Below are 20,732 nucleotides of genomic sequence, written 5' to 3' on the forward strand. Positions count from 1 at the left end.
TACTAGTAAATGGGATCTTGCTGCAATTGATTACTGTAGACTCTGCGTTGACGAGGAGAGATGGAGACAATTGAGCATCTCCTGTGTCATTGCACAGCCCACGATAAACCAAACGATATCAAAATCACATACGTATATGTATAGGTTTGTAAATTACATCGACAACAACACAATATATTGAGGAAAATTATTTGTTTTTGGTTCGAAGAAATAATGTCATCATATTAAATTTTATTTATTTCATTTGACGGCTAAGATGTACATACTAAATTTTGCATCGAAGTACCCAAAAACTCGTAAAACGCGAATAATTTCCGAAAAGTCCATATGCCTTTAACGCTCTTCCAATTTCGGTGTGCACATCAAAAAATACATCAATCTATACCTATTTCAATGCGGTTTCATGTCATCCATTAAGAAATATGGATGACCCAGCTCACACTATTCTTGAGATAAATTGGCTCTCTGATCCACAGAAAATGCAATTAAATCCGCGATATTTTCAAAAACATTTTTTGCCAAATTTCGTTTTTTTGGCAGGCCAGTTCCCGCCTTTCTAGTCGATGGATTTTCAAGAAGAAGATTTTAATTCATCCGAAACGCAAAAAACCTCACTGATCGCGGGTACCCACATCATTCCATTGACAGATCTAAAAATTTGGCCTGAAAAATAGGTTTTTTATAAATTTGATCACGCAAAATTCGGAAAACCACCAAAAACCAAAAAAAATGTTTTTTAAAAAACCACCACTTAAAAACATATTTTATAAAAACTTATTAAAAATTTGTTGAAAATGTACTTAATACATTTACAGTGAGAATCCACTTGTTTTTTTTTTTCATTATAAAAGTGACATAAGTGCGTCTTAATTAATGAATCAAAGGAATTATGGATAAAATTTATTTTTTAAGAATTGTAAAAGATAACTTGAAATGTAGTGGGATTGGATTGGGGACAACATTTCAATTTTATCAAGAAAATTACCATAAACATAAGTCACAGATCGTTCGAGAATATATGCTTAAAAATTGTCCAATATTCATGAAAACACCTCCTTAGTCAACGAATTTGAATGCTACAGAGAACTTATGGCGTATTTTGGAAAAAATATTAGAATCCATAATATCGCAAGCATACCAAGTCTGAAAAGTGTTTTACAAGTTGAATGGGAAAAAAATTCTGACATCGTACAGGGAAAACTTGGTAAAATCTGTGCCGGTAAGGTTGAAAGCTGTAAAATATAACAAGGGATAAGTCTGAAAAGTGTTTTACAAGTTGAATGGGAAAAAAAATTCTGACATCGTACAGGGAAAACTTGGTAAAATCTGTGCCGGCAAGGTTGAAAGCTGTAAATATAACAAGGGATATTATACTGAGTTAACCATGCAAAAAATACTTTGGTGAAAAAAACTTTTATCTTGGGTACTTTTCACTGTGAGGTTGCAATTGCTTTAGTTCAACAGTTATGACATTTTTGTTATAAAAAACAAAGTGGATAGATTTGACTGTGACTCACTGTAGTTTTAAATGATGTTCGAAAAATATTTGTAAAAGGTTATATAAAAATATTTAAAAAAAATATTTTAATTCGAATTCGAAAAAAATAAAAAGGTTAAATGAAAAATATTATTAAAAAATACATTTCCACTACGAAATAGTTGTTTTTTTTTTATAAAAACAACAAACTGGGGTTCATCTTGACTATAAAGAAAAATAAATAAATCCACATCTCTATATTTGAGATTTTTCTGAAATTATTATTTAAGAAAAACTATGTTATGTAAATTAATTCAATTCAACATATTTTTTTAAATTCATCCCTATTACAACAAATTGTTTCGGTAACTCGAATACTATTGTACTTTATGCATTCATTATATAAAACATGTTCGTAGACAAACTTGATCATTATGTAATAAAAAATATACAAATGTATTCAGCCTTACCTGTATATGCCCTTTTCTTCGGTTAATCCAGACGTTTCCGCTCTATAGCAACGACTTACTGCAGCTACTTTTACAGGGAGTTCACTTTCCTCGAGTATTTTGTTCTCAAAGAAACCTGCTAGCGCCATTTCGGAGGTTCCAGACAAACATAATCCAGAATCTAATTTGTAAACCTGCATATAAATGTTAGTAATTAATTCCTATAACACTGTACAACACATAAAATCGGGAAATTCCAAAAAAGTATGATAGAGTGGGTAAAAATAGAAGATATGTGTATCCGAATCCTAAAAGATTTCGAATCCTAAAAGGTTTCCTAAAAGTGGGATAATATTTGAAAATATTCCAATCTAGATTTCTCCAAATCCTTGCATTTTAGGTATAAGGTGTCTTGGCTATATTACTGATATAAATCATTTAAAACGGGGTTTAGCAGGACAGAATATTCTACGAAAATGTTTGCCATAAAGTTTTACTATAAGTCTCAGAATAGACCAAAACGAAATCACTGTCAAAAATATTCTGACAGTTGATCAAACAGTTTTTTGCAAAACCTATAATAAAGCCCATTTGACTATTAAGTTTGCTTTTAGTATATATTTTAAAACTTATGAAAAAAATAGAAACATTAAAAAAACTACAAATGCAATTTTTACCGGCTTTGTGAATCCGATTATGCAAGATTATCGCCTAAAACTGTGTTGTGTTCATTAAAATTATCGGATTATTGTATTTTCTATTTGATTTTTTTGACAATAAATAAAAATAACTTGTTCGACAAAAAAACAAATGGTTGACATCATGGTACAATAATACAAGGTAGGGTAGCTTGAGGTAAATAACAAAAAATTATGCACGTGTGACCTCTTCGGCCAAAAATAAAATAAATATACGCAACAAGTGTTTGTGTTTCTTTGACATTTTTTCAACACAAAACTAAAAACGCGAAAAATGAATGTAAGGTTCTGATTTTTCCCAAAATCCAGTAGGGAATACCATAAAATGTTTGTTTCATCCATAACACCAAGAAATTTGTCCCATCCCTAACAATTGAGAGTATTTATCGAAAATAAATTAATTTTGACAGTTTGAAAATATTTATGAAATTTTCAACTTTTTCAGTAATTACTTCATGAATGAAAAGTAAAAAATTGTATAGTTTTTATATATGCAGCAGGATGTAAATTTTGTTTTCTACGCAATATATAACGTGTTAAAAACTTTATTTTTATTTCAATTAAACTTGAATATGTTTCAATTTATTTGACATTGTATTCAAAACAACACATACACAAAATATGTATTTTGATTTCATTGAACAAGCCACCTTGAGAAAAATTTGTAATCAGTTGGAAGCTGTGCCCTACCTTGTAATAATTATACCATGGTTGACATTAAACATATAAGAAACATGTGTTTTCTCTTCTCACTCGATCTTATATAGGACTAGGCTTTTCGGTGAAAATATATTTTCAAATATGTCCACATGCCAAACACCTTTCACCATAACGAAACGTATTAAAATCTTTGAGTGTAAAGTGAAAACGTTTTCAGTTTTATTGCGCATGTTAAATGTTAAAATAATTGCTTATTTAGCCATTATTTTAACATTTTCAGAAAAAAACCTGAAACCAAGGCGTATTTATTAAGGTGTAAGTGACAATCATATGGTTTTAAAGTTTTTTCTTTATTGTTTGTTAAATAAATTGACTAAACAAATTTCTTCGCCGTTTCATTTCCTTCAAATTTAAAATATGCTCAACAACAAAAAATACATTTATAGGAACAGAAAATGTTACAAGCCTCAAATGACGAAAAAATTTATTTTACATTGGCTTCCTGATTATAGGCCGCTGAAATATGGACCTTTAAAATTTGCAAGGAGCCTGTATTGGTATCTGTCCATTGGTGATTGTCACACATATGGACCTCTATAATGTTTCTAGTGCTTTCTCACGAAAATATCACAATTTGCAAAAAGATTATATTGAGTAGCTTTAAATAAGTCCGTACGTGTAGGATATAAATCCTACAAGGAAATGTATTTTGGAATCTGCCCATTGGTATTTGCAAAATCTTCGACGGATGTCGAACTCATAGTTAGGCACAAAATCTTTGCAATTAAGGATAGATTCCGTAGTGGATCTTTATATATTAATTTAAATTGATAAGCATTATGAGCCGTACTTCGGCCCGAGAATTTGACATACGCTTAAGACAATATTGGTATACTGGCTAAGTAACATAATCTTCATTATTTTGTGGTCTTTGAGCGGCGATTTATGGCACAAAACTTTTCCACTGAGGAAAGCTGATTTGGAAGCCACAATTTAATAAATATATATAGGAGCGACGGGCATATATATTATATATAGGAGCGAATTTTCAAAAAAAAAAAAAAAAATTTCAATTCCTCATAGATTATTTGTTGACAAAAAATTAAAACATATTTGTTTTGGTTTATTTTTTGACAAAAACTAATTTTCAGCATGTCAATTTAATTTCTATAACAACAATGTTGTTTTTGTAAAATATTTGTTGTTGTATCTGATGCATGCAACTTATTAAATATACCTTGCACCTTATTAAATACACCTTGCCTGACACAAAATAAAATTCAAAACAAAGTGGTGGCAAACAAATCAGCTTTTCAACACCCTTTGTGGAGTAACTTTACAAACCTATGCAAACTAAACTTCGATGTATCTAATTGTTGTGGTATTGTAAACTATTGTAGATATTCAAAATGTACAAGGTCTACAATGCCAATTTACAAGCATTCGTAAATTCCGCTATTTGCAGAGGGGATTGGGGGACACCTAAATAAGATACCTATAGAAAATAATTAAAGAAGCTTAACCCTTTCGAAAGCTTTAACGAAATTACTATGATTGTTTTAGATAGATTATCATTTAAACATGTATTTAAATATACCGTCATCATAAATGCAAAGGGACGTAACTACATAAAAATACGAAATGGACTGTTTGATTATTGTTCGTTTAATCACACTACATGTTCACGCAAAAATTTAAACATCTTACGTCAAAAACAGCGATCTTAAAGTAATTCAAACGGACGTAACAACAATAGCATGTTCCTATTAATGCAAACATGTGTAACTACACTCCTGTCAAAAACTAAATCTCGCAACATTGAAGATAGAAATCCTGAACTTATATTAATGTTATTTCTGGGACGTTTTTGTTTTGAAAATGAGATATATCGGTAGCCTTAAAATTCTGTATTTTAGGGCTTTTCTACGTTTTTTTAAATAATCAGCTATAATTAGGTATTTCTCAATACATTTAGACTCCATAAAGTATGCTGTGCTAGTTTCTATCGCAATCTGAGAAATATATTATGTCTTTAGTGCAGCATTTACATAAAATCGGTCGAAAATGTGTATTGGAGCTATATCTCAATTTGTACCGATTTTCACGAAACTTAGCACGCATCATTCTAGACTAATTTCAGTACAATATGGCAAACTTCGTGCAAATCAAAAAAAAAAAAAAAAAAAAAATAGGGACTTTAATGCATCATTTACATAAAATCGGACGAAAATATATGTGGGAGACTGGCATAACTATTCAAGGTAGTCTCATTTGAGAAATTGATAATGACAACGCTTCTTAATATGAAATTCATATATCAAATAGAATGAAAAATAAATTCCATATAATGTTACGCAAGGCAATTGGCAAATTTTAAACAAATTAAAAAAAAAACACTTTTTCTAAGGCTCCATATTGTTCTCAATATATAACTAAGAATGTTTCAATTTATATTTATATTTATAGGTTTTATAGGCAGGGAACTTAAAAATAAAATATTAATAAATATGAATGATTCAAAAATTGTTGCCACTGGACACAAGATTTGCGAACATTTCGGAGGAAGATATTTTAGTTTAAATTTTGAAAGCAGAATGTTGTAAAAAGCAAATTAATGAAAAAATTGAAAACATATGACTACATGGGACAATCTTGTATAGTTATGCCATGATGTGGGAGCTATGTCTAAATCTGAACCAATTTCAACAAAACTCAACACACATCACTCTAGACTCAATTTTGTACGCTTTACAAATTTTTAATCTCAATCGCATAATTACTAGTCGTTTTGTTGTACTATAATTGTGCTGTAGTTTCGTCATGTCAAAAGTACGTAACTGACATAAAACCATTAAAAAAATGCGGCTCTGTAGTGCAGTTAAATATCTATGCCTTTTTTGCAAAGTCAATATGTTTCTAAAAATCTACGTAATTTAAGATCAATTAAAAGTTTAGGTTCGGATGGCATTCCTAGCATAATTCTAAAGTACTGTTCAGATACATTAGCTATCCCTTTAACGCTATTGTTTAATTATTCCCTGAAATATAGTCATTTTCCGACCTTCTGGAAGAAATCCTATATAGTTCCTTTACACAAATCTGGTAGCTTAACTAATGTCTCGAATTATAGAGGAATTGCTAAATTGAGTGCAATTCCAAAATTATTCGAAAAACTGATTACTGATGTAATTTCTCATAAAGTTCAGCCAATCTTAAGTCCATATCAACATGGTTTTCGTAGTGGCCTCTCAACCATTACCAATATTATTCAATTTTTCTCAAACGTCATAAAAGGTTTTATTCAGCGTAGTCAAACCGACACGATTTACACTGACTTCAGTAAAGCTTTTGACAGGGTTAACCATGAACTTTTAATATATAAATTAAATCAAATTGGTTTCAGTATATATTTAGTTAAATGGATATCATCTTATTTGAGAAATAGATCACAGGTAGTTTTGTTTGATGTTTGTCTCTCCAAATCCATTAATGTTCCTTCCGGTGTTCCCCAAGGAAGTCATTTAGGTCCACTCCTCTTTCTTCTATTTATAAATGATTTACCAAATGCAATAATCCACTCCAAATTGCTAATGTATGCTGACGATGTCAAGTTCTTTATCTCCCATAACTCCATGAAGCAAGCTGATTTACTTCAAAATGATTTAAATAACCTTTTTCAATGGTGCGAATTAAACTGTATGGATTTAAACCTAAACAAATGTAAGCATATGTGTTTTTACAGATCTTTTACTTTAACAAGGCAATACAATATTAATGGTACTGTTTTATCAACTGAAGATTCATTTGTTGATCTTGGTATTTTAATGGATCCAAAATTAAATTTTAATAATCATGTCATTTCTATGGTAAACAAAGCCCACGGTGTCTTAGGATTTATAAAACGATGGGCTAAAGAATTATCTGATCCCTACATTACAAAACAACTTTTTACATCTCTTGTGCGACCCATATTAGAATATGGTTCTGTTGTATGGGATCCCCAATATACAATATATTCCGATAAAACGGAAAGAAAAGAAACAATTTCTAATTTTTGCACTGAGAGGTTTACATTGGAATAGTGACTTTGAGTTGCCTTCTTACACTACCAGGTTAAAATTAATTCGATTGCCTACATTAAAAAGTAGACGTATTATGTTGAACACTATGATAGTAATTAAAATACTAAACGGTAATATACCCTCAGACTTCCTAATTTCATCCATTAGAATAAATGTTCCTTTTCGAGTAGATATTATCAACCATTATACGTAGATTTTCATCGCACAAATTATTCTATGGGAGATCCACTTAGTAAAATGTGTATTGATTTCAATTCTGTGTATTCTAACGTAGACTTTTGCATGAATATAGAACTAATAAAATCTAATATAATCATATTTTTAAATGAATAATACAACTTAATAACAAACTGGCTGTTGAAGTAGATTTCTGTAGCTGGTTTTCTATCCCTTCTCATATTCCATCATAATGCGGATTATGGTGTGTACGCGATCCCTACGAAAGGGGAGGTCGCCCCCTCGGTCGGCAGGGGTTTGCATTTATGATGACGATATGCATTTATGATGACGATATATTCTTTTAGTGTTTATATAATTCTGAATTCCTACATCAATATCAGATCCGTATAGACTAATTTAAAGCAAACAGCCGCACGATAAGTTAGTTTTTTAACGAACTACATCTCTATCATTGGATGGGTACAAATGTAACACGGCTATTGATCTACGTATACTTTTTTTGGTTATTGACCGTAGGGTTAAAAGGACGGTGGCGTCAATTGATAATATTTTACATGCAGTTTTTAGAATGCGATTACGTCTATATACAGTATGTCAGGAATGAGTTTACACATTGAATAAATAAATGTTTTTTTTTTATTTTGTAACTGAGGTGCATTGTACAAGGTAGGTTCATATAAAAACACTAAAAATAGCTTGAAAATATAAATTTTTCATTTTAAAGGCACTTGCTGCTTCACATTTTCCTATTAGGAAATTGAAGTAAATTTTAAACCAATGGGCAAGGAACTTCTGTTGCGATTTCTTTGATTTGATAATAAACAAATTGTTATCACGCGATTAATACTATTTAATTAATTGTGAATTGGAATGCTCATGCCAATTCATGGTTGAAACCCGGTTCAGAAAAAACTTAAACGTTGATACTCTATTTTTCATCATCTACCGATTAGGGAATATAGCAAAAATAAATGTGAAACATTTCACAAAATGGTGTTGTATTTTTTCATGGTTCCCTATATATCGTAAAGCTCAAATTGTATTATCGTATTTTTTTATTTCACATATGTATAATGTGTAAAGAATTGTCCTGCTGGGTCGTTTTACATAAATCAAAAATGTTATATCGAACTTGGCATGGGTATTACAAAACAATCAAATCAACCGAGTATTGCAGATACCTTGTATAATTGTACCATGGTTTTATCAAAAAAATTTACTTCCACAGTAATAAACATTTTCATTTTAATAAAAATTGAATTTATTTGACATGAAATTGATAGAAATACAAATTAAAATGGGTTGCCGTTATTAATTTCTCAAATGAGAGTAGCTTCCATAATTATAACATGGTACAGATGTAATATATTTCAGTTTTAAACCAATAACAAAATGTGTCAGGAACTAAAAATATTCAATTTTAATTCAATATAGTTCTCAAGTATTTTTTTAATACTTTGACAACGCTTCTAACGTTGCTTAGGAGAAATTTCTTATAGTACCGTTTCACAAATCTGGCAGTCTATCAAACGTCTCAAACCATAGAGGAATTGCAAAATTAAGATATATCCCAAAACTGTTTGAAACATGAATTACTGCTGTCATTTCACTCAAAATTCAATCCTTTTTAAGTCCAATCAACATGGTTTTCATAGTGCTCTCTCAACTATAACAAATCTTATACAATTTACTTCAATTGCAATAAAGGAATTTGTTCAGCGAAATCAACCATGAACTCTTATCACATAAATTGCATAATATGGGTTTCAGTATAAACTTAGTTAATTGGATATCATCTTACTTACAAAATAGAGCACAGCTAGTTTTGTTTTAAGGATGTCTTTCAAAATCGGTTAACGTACCTTCAGGTGTTCCACAAGGAAGTCACCTCGGGCCGATTCTTTTTCTATTATTTGTAAATGATTTGTCAACTACTCAAGTTATTCATTACCCATAAAAAGCCCCATCCGAACTATAAAAATCGCTGATTCTATAAAAGCTTAATTTCCCAAGCCTTTGCTTGATATGCAACCCATAAATAAAAAATCTATGCCAATATTCATTTTTAGGAATAATGCTTATTTTAAATGTTAAAATTCGAACTTCTGCATACTTGCGTTCTTTCACCATCCGCCTGCATGCCACATCCTTCTATTGTACTCCTTGGCAATATATCTGGCACAGAAATTAAATTGAAATTATTTTCTATTAATTTGTCTACCGCATATTCTTTAATGGCATGCTCCATTTCAGCTAATTTCCCAAACAAGTAGTAACTCTTGTGACCTGTATAATTTCCCAAATGGTCCATTCGGAATATATTCATGTATTTAGATGCTTCAGAAAATTCTGTGGCTTTAACATTACTATACCCGTTTGGTTCAAAAAGTTCAACTTGCTTAGGGTCATCTCCATAGTCTCTCAATCTAGGGTGCGTTGAATTTGGCAGTTTTAAAAGTTCCGTTTTCAATGCGTGGATATCTGTCTCATTGTCGGGACGCATGTTCCTAACTAGCTCTCGCAGGGTCTGAATATTATTACTGTGCTGTCGTAACACAACATTCTCTTCTATTTTGTCCAAGTCAGATATCGGAACAAGTTGCTGCAAGTCTTCTGGAAGAAACTTCTTACCTATCCTTGCGGAGCAAAATGAACGTACAAGTGTATTCATACAAAGAAGCCTGTAAAATTGTGTTGATGTTATACATTATGGAAATACATTAAATATAAATCCATTCACCTCATAGTTAAAGTAAGTTGTAACAAACTTGTTCGTAGCTGCTACAGCAGTTCTTATTATCGGGATTTTGTATTAAAATAAGGTTATCCAGCAACCTTAAGTCAGCTGTTTTTTGTTTACGTTTTCATAATGGAATTCAATTCACAATAATAGGTTATGACAGGAAATTGACTAAATTGACTTTCGCAAACAATTAAATGAAAAACGTTCCACTTGCTCAATAATGGGAGAGACGATAAAATGACCGATAAAGACGATAAATGCATGGGATATAAAACCCTTCACCTCATATTTAACGTAATGTTTTCGGAACAAGTTAGGGCTTAAAGGGGAAACAGATACAAGCAAGGTGTATTTAACAGCCCTACCTAAATTTCGACTATCTCGTTCGACGTTTTCACCACAAAAGTAAAACTCATGTTTTTATCTATGATATGAATGTAGTTTTGGTTTTATTCTTTTTTTGAAAATAGAAACGAAACAAAGAAAATATATTTTTTACATAAGAATATGAAATATTTGAAAATATTTTATATTTTGTTAGTTTTGTTTCGCGATTTTTTTAGTTCGCTAAAGGACTAAGCAGAATATTCGCGATAAGCGTTTTTTTATCACGTTAACGCACGCAAAAAGTTAGAATATATTTGACTCGAAGCGCAATGCACATCAACTTCGAGCGTTTGTGTTATCGTTTCCTTGTGGTTGTTGTATTTTCGATATCTCATAACGCGACTAATGGCTGACATCAAGATCTATTAATAAGGTCACCAAGATAGCAATCGAAATCGGAAAACAGCTGTTTTTTCTCAAGTCTAATGTCAAAAATTTCGACTTTGTTTACGTTTTCATAATGAAGGTCAATTCACAATAACGCATTTTGACAGCAAACTTGAGAGGTATCGATAATCAGCTGGTCTCCATTGGTGACCTTATTTATAGGCCATGGCTGACATTAGACTTGAGAAAAAACAGCTGTTTTCCGATTTCGATTGCTATCTTGGTGTCCTTATTAATAGATCTTGGCCATGGCCTAGCCCTTAAGATATATGTATTCGATCATGATGCAATAATAAGGTGATGTATCACAACAAAAACATGTGTTTTTGTCTCGACCATCTGTCAAATTTTCCCTTATAACATTTTACATGGTTGGCAACATTGCACATCGAATTCAAGTAGAAATTACGCACTTTGACAGTTAATTGAGACATCAGGTGCGCTAAATTTTTTATTTATTGTGTCATGGATTCGACGTATTTGGGTAATACCATGGTGCAATAATACAAGGTAGGGCAACTTGAGGTGAATAACAAAAAATGAACTATGCACGTGTGGCCTCTTCTGCCAAAAATAAAATAAATATATGCAACAAGTGTTTGTGTTTATTTGACATTTTTTTCAACACAAATTAAATCGCGAAAAATGAATGAAAGGTTATGATTTCTTCCCAAAATCCAGTTTGTTTCATCCATAAAAAAGTAATTACTTCCAGACGAACGTGTTAAAAACTTTATTTTCATTTCAATTAAACTTGAATATATTTCAATTTATTTGACATTGTATTCAAAACAACACATACACAAAATATGTATTTTGATTTGATTGAACAAGCCACCTTGAGAAAAAATTGTAATCAGTTGGTAGCTGTGCCCTACCTTGTAATAATTATAGCATGGGTAATACCAAGACCTATTAACACTAGATTGCCGAAAGCGGTCATTTTGAACGTTTTTCAATTTCAAGTACAAAAAAATTGTGTATATTATGACACAGCTTTTTAAAATTTGGTGACTTTTTGTACCACATAGAACTACGTTTATTAATCATAGTAGCTGCTTCCCCCCTCTTTCATTTCCCGTATTCACATGTGCTATACACTCAAACTACTTTTATTATTGTATAAAGTAAATTTCTTATATAACCAGATCAGTACAACAACATCGAAACCCGTTTGTTTTTTTTTTCGTTCGGTCCCACGCCACTCACACCCGCCCCAACCGACCGTGGGGGCGACCTCCCTATATCGAAGGGAACGCGAAACCCCATAGTCCGGACTATTGAGGGGTTAGTAAATGGTGGGATGACCGGCTACATATTTTATCAACCGACAAAGACTAAAAAATTTATTGGGATAGAGTTACGGGTAATACGGGATGGAATATTGAATTTTATTTCTCTTAATAAATTAGAGGAATCGATTAAGCCACGTATAAATTTTATTATAAAAATCGCCCTTACCATAAAACGTCTACTTTCAAGGGTAGGCAAATCTATTAACATTAAGCGACTTTCATATGGAGGGAGCCTTACAGATGGGTCCCAGTGTAGACACCGCAAAGCAAACAAAAGAAATTGAGTTTGGACAGATTCTATTTTATCAGAATAACGCTTGTAGGAGGAACTCCATAAAATACAATCATACTCTAGTGTTGGTCGAACTAAAGTAATAAATAGGCGTTATGTAACGTAAGGATCATTAAATTCTTTGGACCAGCGCTTAATGAATCCTAATCAAGATTTTGCTTTATTAATGCAAGACTCTATATGGAGATTAAACCTCAGTTTAGGGTCTAATATTACTCCTAGATCTATGAACGACGAAATATTTTTCAACTTATAAGAACCAATGTGATAATCAATGCAGATTTGTTGCATTCTAAATAATGATAGCTTCTTACATGTTTATACCCTCCACCATAGTATGGAGGGTATATTAATTTTGTCATTCCGTTTGTAACTCATCGAAATATTGATTTACGACCCTATAAAGTATATATATTCTTGATCAGGGTAAAATTCTAAAACGATCTAGCCATGTCCGTCCGTCCGTCTGTTGTAATCACGCTATCTTCCGCAGGAATTGAGATAGGGTGCTGAAATTTTGCACAGGTTTGTCCTTTGTCTGCAGGCAGTTCGAAGATGGGATATATTGGTCCACGTTTAGGCATAGCTCCCATATAACAGTACCCCCCAATATTCGGTATTTTGGGGTTCTTGAGCGCGTTTATCATCCGAATACGCTGAAATTTTGTGCATTGGGTTCTTATTGGGTACTTAATGTCTCCACTAAAAATTATAAATATAGGTCCACTTTTTCTGATAGCCCCCATATAACGGTACCTCCTAATTTTCAGTATTTTGGGGGTCTTGAGCGCATTTTTCAACCGAATTCGCTGGAATTTGGTATTTTGTAGTCGTATATGGTAACAAATCTCTCCACCAAAAATTATTACTATTCGCCCACTTTTTGGGGTAGTCCCCATATAACCCCACTTTTTATATTAAAATCTTTGTCTGTTTTGTTCCGTGTTTTGGGTTTTGTTCTAAGACTCTGTTGTAATCTTTTCACCTGCGTAGGATATCGGATAAAAAAACTAGAACGTAAGGTTCGATAATGAACTATATATATGAACTATAACCCGCATTTAGACCGATGTTCCCAATCTTCGAAATTGAACTAAGTTTGGAAGAAATAGTAAGATGGATGAAAATCTAAATTTTCTGAAACGGATTTTGCCCAAAGAAATATGGGGTCTAAAACAAATATATTTTGACGAGGCACATTTTCACAGTTTCAAAGTGTATACATCCTCATTGGCCATAGAAATGTCGGTATAGGTCCGCTTTTTGGTATTTTCCCTATATTTTCATTTCAAGTACCTGTCAGTATATCTATGGTGGAGGGTATCCAAAGTTCGGACCGGCTGAACTTAACGCTTTTTCACTTGTTTAAGATTTAAAAACATTCCATTGGCGCTACACCAGTTAGCCAAAGAATGCAAATCGAACTGTAAAAGATTGGAATGACTTGTAGATTCAATATGCCGGAAAAGCTTAACATCATCAGCATACATCAGTATTTTTGAAAAGCGGATAACGGAAGGAAGGTCATTGATGTAGAGAATGAAAAGAAGAGGTCCTAAGTGACAACCTTGTGGAACCCCGGATAAGACAGTAATATTCCTGGATAATGAGTCAAGGTAGGTAGATATCCAACTTAAGAATGTATTAGGAAAATCCCATAAGACTAAGTTTATAAAGCAACAGTTTATGAACTACCATATCAAATGCTTTGCTGAAATCGGTGTATATAACATCAGTCTGCAATTTTTTACTAAAACCCTTGAGAACTTCATTAATGAATTCCAAACGGTTTGTAGTTGTAAATCTGCCTTGAATGTTAAATGTTTTAATCTGCGACATATCAAAAGCTCAAAAACTTTAGGTATAGCGCTTAGTTTTGCAATACATCTGTAATTTTCTACCAAACTTCTATTTCCAGATTTGTGTAGAATAACCCTGACGTAGAGAATCATTAAAGATCACAGTCAGAGGTAAATAAATTTCATTTGCACAGGATTTATGAATAAGAGTGGGAACACCATCAGGCCATGGTAGGTTAGATGTACATAAAGTTTTTAGGCATAAGTTTTTCGATAGAAAAGTAGTCAATATACTTAATGCAATAGAGGAATAGGATGAAGAAGAAGAAATCTGCGAACATATTGGAAATTTCTGAGTTATCAGATGATTCTCTACTTCCATATCTCATACTACTTGGGAATTTATTAACCTTTCTTTTAGAGTTTACGAACTTATAGAAACTTTAGGGATTATTTATTAAATTATCGGGCATGTTCTGGCATTCACTTCAACGGCAGAAGTGTATCAAACACACGCCGAGGTGTTCTGTAACATACTTTACCCCATTTGAGGTGTATTCTTTACACTTACATTTTCATAGTGAGAGTCTGGTGTATTCATGTTTTTTCTATATAAAAGAAAACTTTTTTGAAATTAAAAAGGCACATGATGATAGATTAATGTGTTATTATCGAAATCACAAAATAATGATAAAATGCATTTAAAAATCAATTTTGAATAAATACTTAGGTTGTGTTGCATTTATTCCAAATGAATCTCTCGCTTGACACAAGGTGTGTCTGGTTACTTTTCCAGTAACATTTCTTCAGTAAGTTCTAGTTCAGAGAGTAAGCTTTTTTTAACTCTCTTTTGTGATAATATTGAGAAAAGTAAACAGACAACATTTAGTAAAATTCAGCAAATAAACAACTGATTCAAGAAAACATTTTTATTTGCGCCAAAATAAACAATCAAAGGACGAAACAATTATTTGCATTGCATTTAATATTAAAAATAAAATGAACAATAAAAGAAAAATTTATTTGGTAAGTTTCCCCGGGAACATTTAAGCTTCCTGCATCAATACATTGCCCTCTTTCTGGAACTTGCCTAAAAATATAAAGAATTAGTTTCTAATTTAATTAAACTTTGCATTACTTACGAGTTTGCTGAGTTTGCAAAATCTTATTGCATAAAACTCTTTCAGTAAACTCCAGTAAGTTTGTTGTTGTTCAACTGTCAAGCTTGCTCTCTCACTTGACTCTTTTTTACTGGATTTTTGGGTAAGCAGACAACATTTAGTAACAATTGTTACCAAATATCGAGTAAAAAGACAGAGCTACAAACAGCTGATTTGCAATAAGATCGTACAGGATAGGGTTACCAAATGTTCCTCTTAAATCAATCAACAAATTAATGATATTAAAGAGTCTTTCATACATATTTTTTATGTTGCGAATAATAAAATATCAAAAAATAATAATAAAATTATTGTTAGAATTTACGAAATTAGTAAAAAATGACAGAAACTATGTTAAAAACGAATACAGTTTATATTGTATGGCAATACTATTTCTCCAAATTACCATGTTGGCATTTATTTTTTTATTTGTCGCAGTTCGAAAATTTCAATTCACGTGAGATGCAGAACAGGAGGTAACTTCTGAGGTGAAGTGTATGTGTGAAGTGAAAAGAACATACCCGTATGTTTAATTTTTGAAAGATAAAGTGAATACGATTTTGAATTCTCAGCGTTGTACTAATTTCGAGCAGCAATATATTTCGAAAAATGTTGTAAAGTATTGCGTTTTTTAAACTTTTTAAAGAGCCTGCTTTTAATATTACGCAGTCGCCTTAAATAAGGTGCAAACCAGGCAGGACCGTGGTCAAGGACCCTTTAGTCGAAGGAACACATTTGGAAAAAGTATTGTTGAGTTCATTGTAGGAATTTGCAACACACGCATCAATATATTTATTGAAGCACCTATTAGTATTAGACAGGATACATTTCAGTTGTGAAAGGTTTGCCTTAGCGAAATTGTATGAAGGATTCGTGTTTTTAAGTGGCATAGATTTTTTTGAAACATTTTTTAGTTCAAGGTTAATTGAAAACGTAGGGTGGTACTTGTCTTCATTTTCTACAAGGGGTGAAACTCTATTTAGAGAAATACTTAACTTGGATGAAAATACTAAATCCAAAATCCGATCCTTAACATTTAAGATATAATTAACTTGATACAAACATTTATCATATATTTGTCCCAAAAAGTATCTAGTCCAGTATTATTATTTACCGCCGGTATGAAATCTAAATTGTTGTCACCTGCCACCCAAGAAACATTTGGAAGATTAAAATCACCCATGCAAATTAACAAAGATGTTTCAGAGAGTAAATCCGAGATGTAGCCTATTAAATCGGCATGTCTGTTATATATCTCAATATTCGAATTGGGAGGAATATAGGAACAAGATATATAAGTAATCGTGCCAAGATACGATAGCTTTGCGCAAATTAATTCAACATTGTTACTCTAGAAACACAAACGAACACACAAATCGGGAAAAATAAATTTTATATTTCCAGTCGATTTCAATCTTAGAGTAAACACGTACTCTTTTTCGAACATTTTGTCCGCGCTCTTATTTTTCAAAAAGGGAAACTCGAGAGCCCTCCCGAATACAAACAACAACGTTTTGTATGATTGTATATAATGTAAAAAATAAGTTTAATTTTTTTTTTCAGAATGAGGTCATTTTGACCAATTTTAGGCAATATAGGTATATTCAAAATTCCAGTCTTTCTAGTGTTAATAAGGTCGTACAGGGAGACCAGCTGGTTATCAGATGCCTCTCAAGTATGCTGTCAAAATCCATTATTGTTAATTGACTTCCATTATGAAAACGTAAACAAAAGCCAAAGTTTTGACATTATACTTGAGAAAAAACAGCTGAATTTCGCTAGCTGGGTGACCTTATTAAAAGATCTTGGGTAATACGTATCTACAAAACATTTTGCCATTGTGTGAAAGTTGAATATCAAGCAATCCAAAAGGCGAATTCATTCAAAAGTACAACTCTGCACAATAGATGTCAAAAGTTGTACTATGAGCGAAAATCCTATTTTGAAATTGTCAAATTTCTTACCACACACTATTTTCTTAAACAATTCATTTGTTTTTCCAATATTTGAAGTATATATTTCATATTTTAACTAATTTTACTGATAAAACCACGAAGGAAATATGGTCAATTTTAAATATGAATGGTATAAGAGAAAAATATAGTGAAGTAGATAATGTAGATGTTGAGAGTTTAAATTATATTGTATCTAACCAGTCTGTTAGCCTGTTTGATGTTTCTTGTGTTCCTGTGGGATATTATGATGGGTTTTCGATTCGTGCACTTGATTTGTTTGAAGTTATGGATGCATTTGGAAAAATTAAAGTTTTTGAAGTTGGCGTTTCCCTTGGTTGGGCGACATTTGTTGCACATTGTAAACTCTATTTTAACAATGTCTTCGTTCCCTGATGCATGGAGAACTGATAAAGTGGTGCCTATACATAAAAGTAAAGATACTAGAGATTACCGACCTATATCCATAATGCTTCAGTATATTAATGAGCGATCGCTACTACATGATAGCCAATATGGATTTAGGCGTAATCGTAGTACAACTTCCTTGTCGGTTTGACTGACAATGTAAGGAAGACTGTTGGTGTTGGTGGAGTATTATTGTCATTGGACCTAGAGAAGGCTTCTGATAGGATATGTCACTCCATATTGATTGATAAATTGCATCGTTTCTTCAATTTTTCGTCGTCAGCACACAAGCTAATTTTTTCATATTTGTTTGGCAGAAAACAATATGTTAGTTGTAAGAATTGTTTTTCGAGTGCGTTGCCAGTATGTAGTGGTGTCCCTCAGGGGTCCGTTCTTGGTCCCCTGTTATTCGTAGTGTATGTTAATGATATGCTCAGTTGTATTAATAGTAGAAGTTGTATGTCATTTGCGTTTGCAGATGATATACAAATATTATTTAAAGGAGAATATGTGTTCATGGATGTGCTGCAGTCTTCGATTGATTTCACTGTTAATGCATTAGTTACGTGGTTGTCTAACAATAGGCTCTCAATAAATACGGAGAAACCCAAGGTTATGTATTTTGGCAACATGCGAGCGGATGCAAAAAATTTTTTGTCCTGCGCAAACTTAGGCTTTTATTCCTACTTAAGTTGCGTGATCATGTTTCTTCTTATGTTAAGGGTGCTTCGTTTGATGATTTCCTTAAAATCAGATGTATGTTTTTTTTCTTTAAGGTTTATAAAACCCAAACCCCTTCTTCAGTAGTAGAACTATTTTCATTCAGTAGGTCTGTGAGAAATACTCAAAACCAAGTGCCTCGTTTGAATCCTTTGTTGGAGAAGTATTTCCATGTAAGGGTTGCTCGGGTGTTTAATAGTTTGCCACAGGTTCTTAAAATATTCAGTGTTTCGTTAAAATGTTATAAGAAAAAGTTACTTCAATATGCAGATGTTCATGGATTTTAATGTATATATTTTGTTAAATATTTATAGCTGATAGCATAGGATAAGCTTATGAATTGATTAATAATTAATCGTTAATTAATTTTAAGCCTTTGAAGTAGTTCATGTATTTTGTTTATGATATGATTAAGTGATATACTGTTAATTTTAAGCTTTTGGAGTAGTCCATGTAATGAAGTTTTTGGAATCACTCATGGCCCTTTGGGCTAGGTTCTCTAGGTTGAATTGAAAATAAAAATCGCAATTTTTGTGAATTTATACTATGTTTTTTTTTATTGAAATCCAAATCAAAACTACATAGTTTGACAAAATATGTAGATACAGCCGAGGTTTATTCATAAGGTTCATAAGGAGGCGAATTGAAAGTCTTCATTGACTGCCACATTTATTGTTTGAAAAATAAATAAACAAAAGAAATTTTTATTCTAACCATTACTATCATTTTGACTTTTTATCCTGTTCCTAATTCGCCTCTCCGGCAGGCGAATTCATGCCTTAGTCTTCTCTTGCTGTCAACTTTTTAATCGCGAAATACAAAGCAGAACAGGATAAATATTCCAAATATCTTTCAAAAACGCGCATTGATAAGATTGAGCACGTATATTTTGTTTCGAATAAAAATATTTTTTGTTTATTTATTCTTCAAACCAAGGTTTATATAATAAATAATTAAGGAGGCGAATTCAAAGTCTTCATTGACTGTAAAATTTGTTTTTTGAAGAAACATGCACCGTTTTGGTCTACAATTTGTTGCCATTTTAAAAGTAACTTCCTAATGCATCTCATAGAAGTCCTACTTTCTATTTGCATAAAACTCTAGTAGTCGATTTTCACAATCCACTCTACACCTTTTTCAGATGTTATTCAAAACATATCAAATGTAATTCGAGAATTCCATTTGTAATTCACAACATATAATTTGCATTTCGAGAATTCCACTTGCAATTCACAGCATATCAGGTGTAATTCGAGAATTTAATTTGTAATTCATAGAATACCTTTCGAAATTCATAGAATTCCATTTGAAATTCCAAGTATTTGCGTTTGAAATTCATAAAATTCCATTTGAAATTTAAAGTTACGAAAAGTTTAAAATTACAAATGAAATGTTTTGAATTACATATTACATACTCGAATTACAATTGAAATGTTATGAATTGCAAATTGAGTTTTCGAATTACAAATGAAATTCTCGAATTGCAATTGAAATGTTTTGATTAACATTTTAAAAATGTGTAGATACAATTTTTTTATCATTAAAGAAATTTTGCAATGCAAGAAAATGGTGATAATCGCTTGGTGCCAGGTCCGAACTGTAATGCTTTAAAACTTCCGAACCAAGCTCCCGAAGTTTCTGGCGAGTCACTGTAGATGTGTGTGGCTAGCATTGTCCTGGTGGAACACGACTTCTCTCCTGTTGGTAAATTCTGACCGTTTCTTGTCAATTGTTTTATGGTAGATTTTTAGGTCCTGGATGATGTTACGACTGCTAACATGCCGGTTAACTTCGATCATTTCTCCGATTTTATCGACATTTTCGACGACCGGCCTACCTGTGCAAGGTGAATCTTTAACCTCAACAACTAAAAAAGTGTCAGACGGTGCTGCTGACAGATACATATATACCCTCACCCTATGGTTTGCAGAGGATGTTGACCATTTGTGTGGGAGATAACAGAAGGAGTGGACCAATGAGTCCCATCTTCGGACTTGATCTAGACTTGGTAAAGATAAAAGGTTGTGAAAAGCTTGGTTTAAT

General features: G+C 32.0%; 1 protein-coding gene across 1 annotated transcript in view; it reads right to left on the minus strand.

Annotated features, from left to right (window-relative positions):
• LOC133334530 (serine--tRNA ligase, mitochondrial) overlaps nt 1–18,371 on the minus strand; it is a gene marked incomplete at both ends in the record, with an annotated part of 29,229 nt that extends 10,858 nt beyond the window's left edge. The window contains 3 exon segments of the mRNA XM_061542847.1: nt 1,948–2,120; nt 9,660–10,148; nt 18,256–18,371. Coding sequence (XP_061398831.1) covers nt 1,948–2,120; nt 9,660–10,148; nt 18,256–18,371 — 778 coding nt within the window.
• Between the last annotated feature and the right edge of the window lie 2,361 nt (nt 18,372–20,732).

The sequence above is a fragment of the Musca vetustissima genome, unplaced genomic scaffold (genome assembly GCF_032173495.1).
Source record: "Musca vetustissima isolate MV318-11 ecotype Yass unplaced genomic scaffold, APGP_CSIRO_Mvet_v1 utg62313, whole genome shotgun sequence".
Classification (NCBI taxonomy): Eukaryota; Metazoa; Arthropoda; class Insecta; order Diptera; family Muscidae; genus Musca; species Musca vetustissima.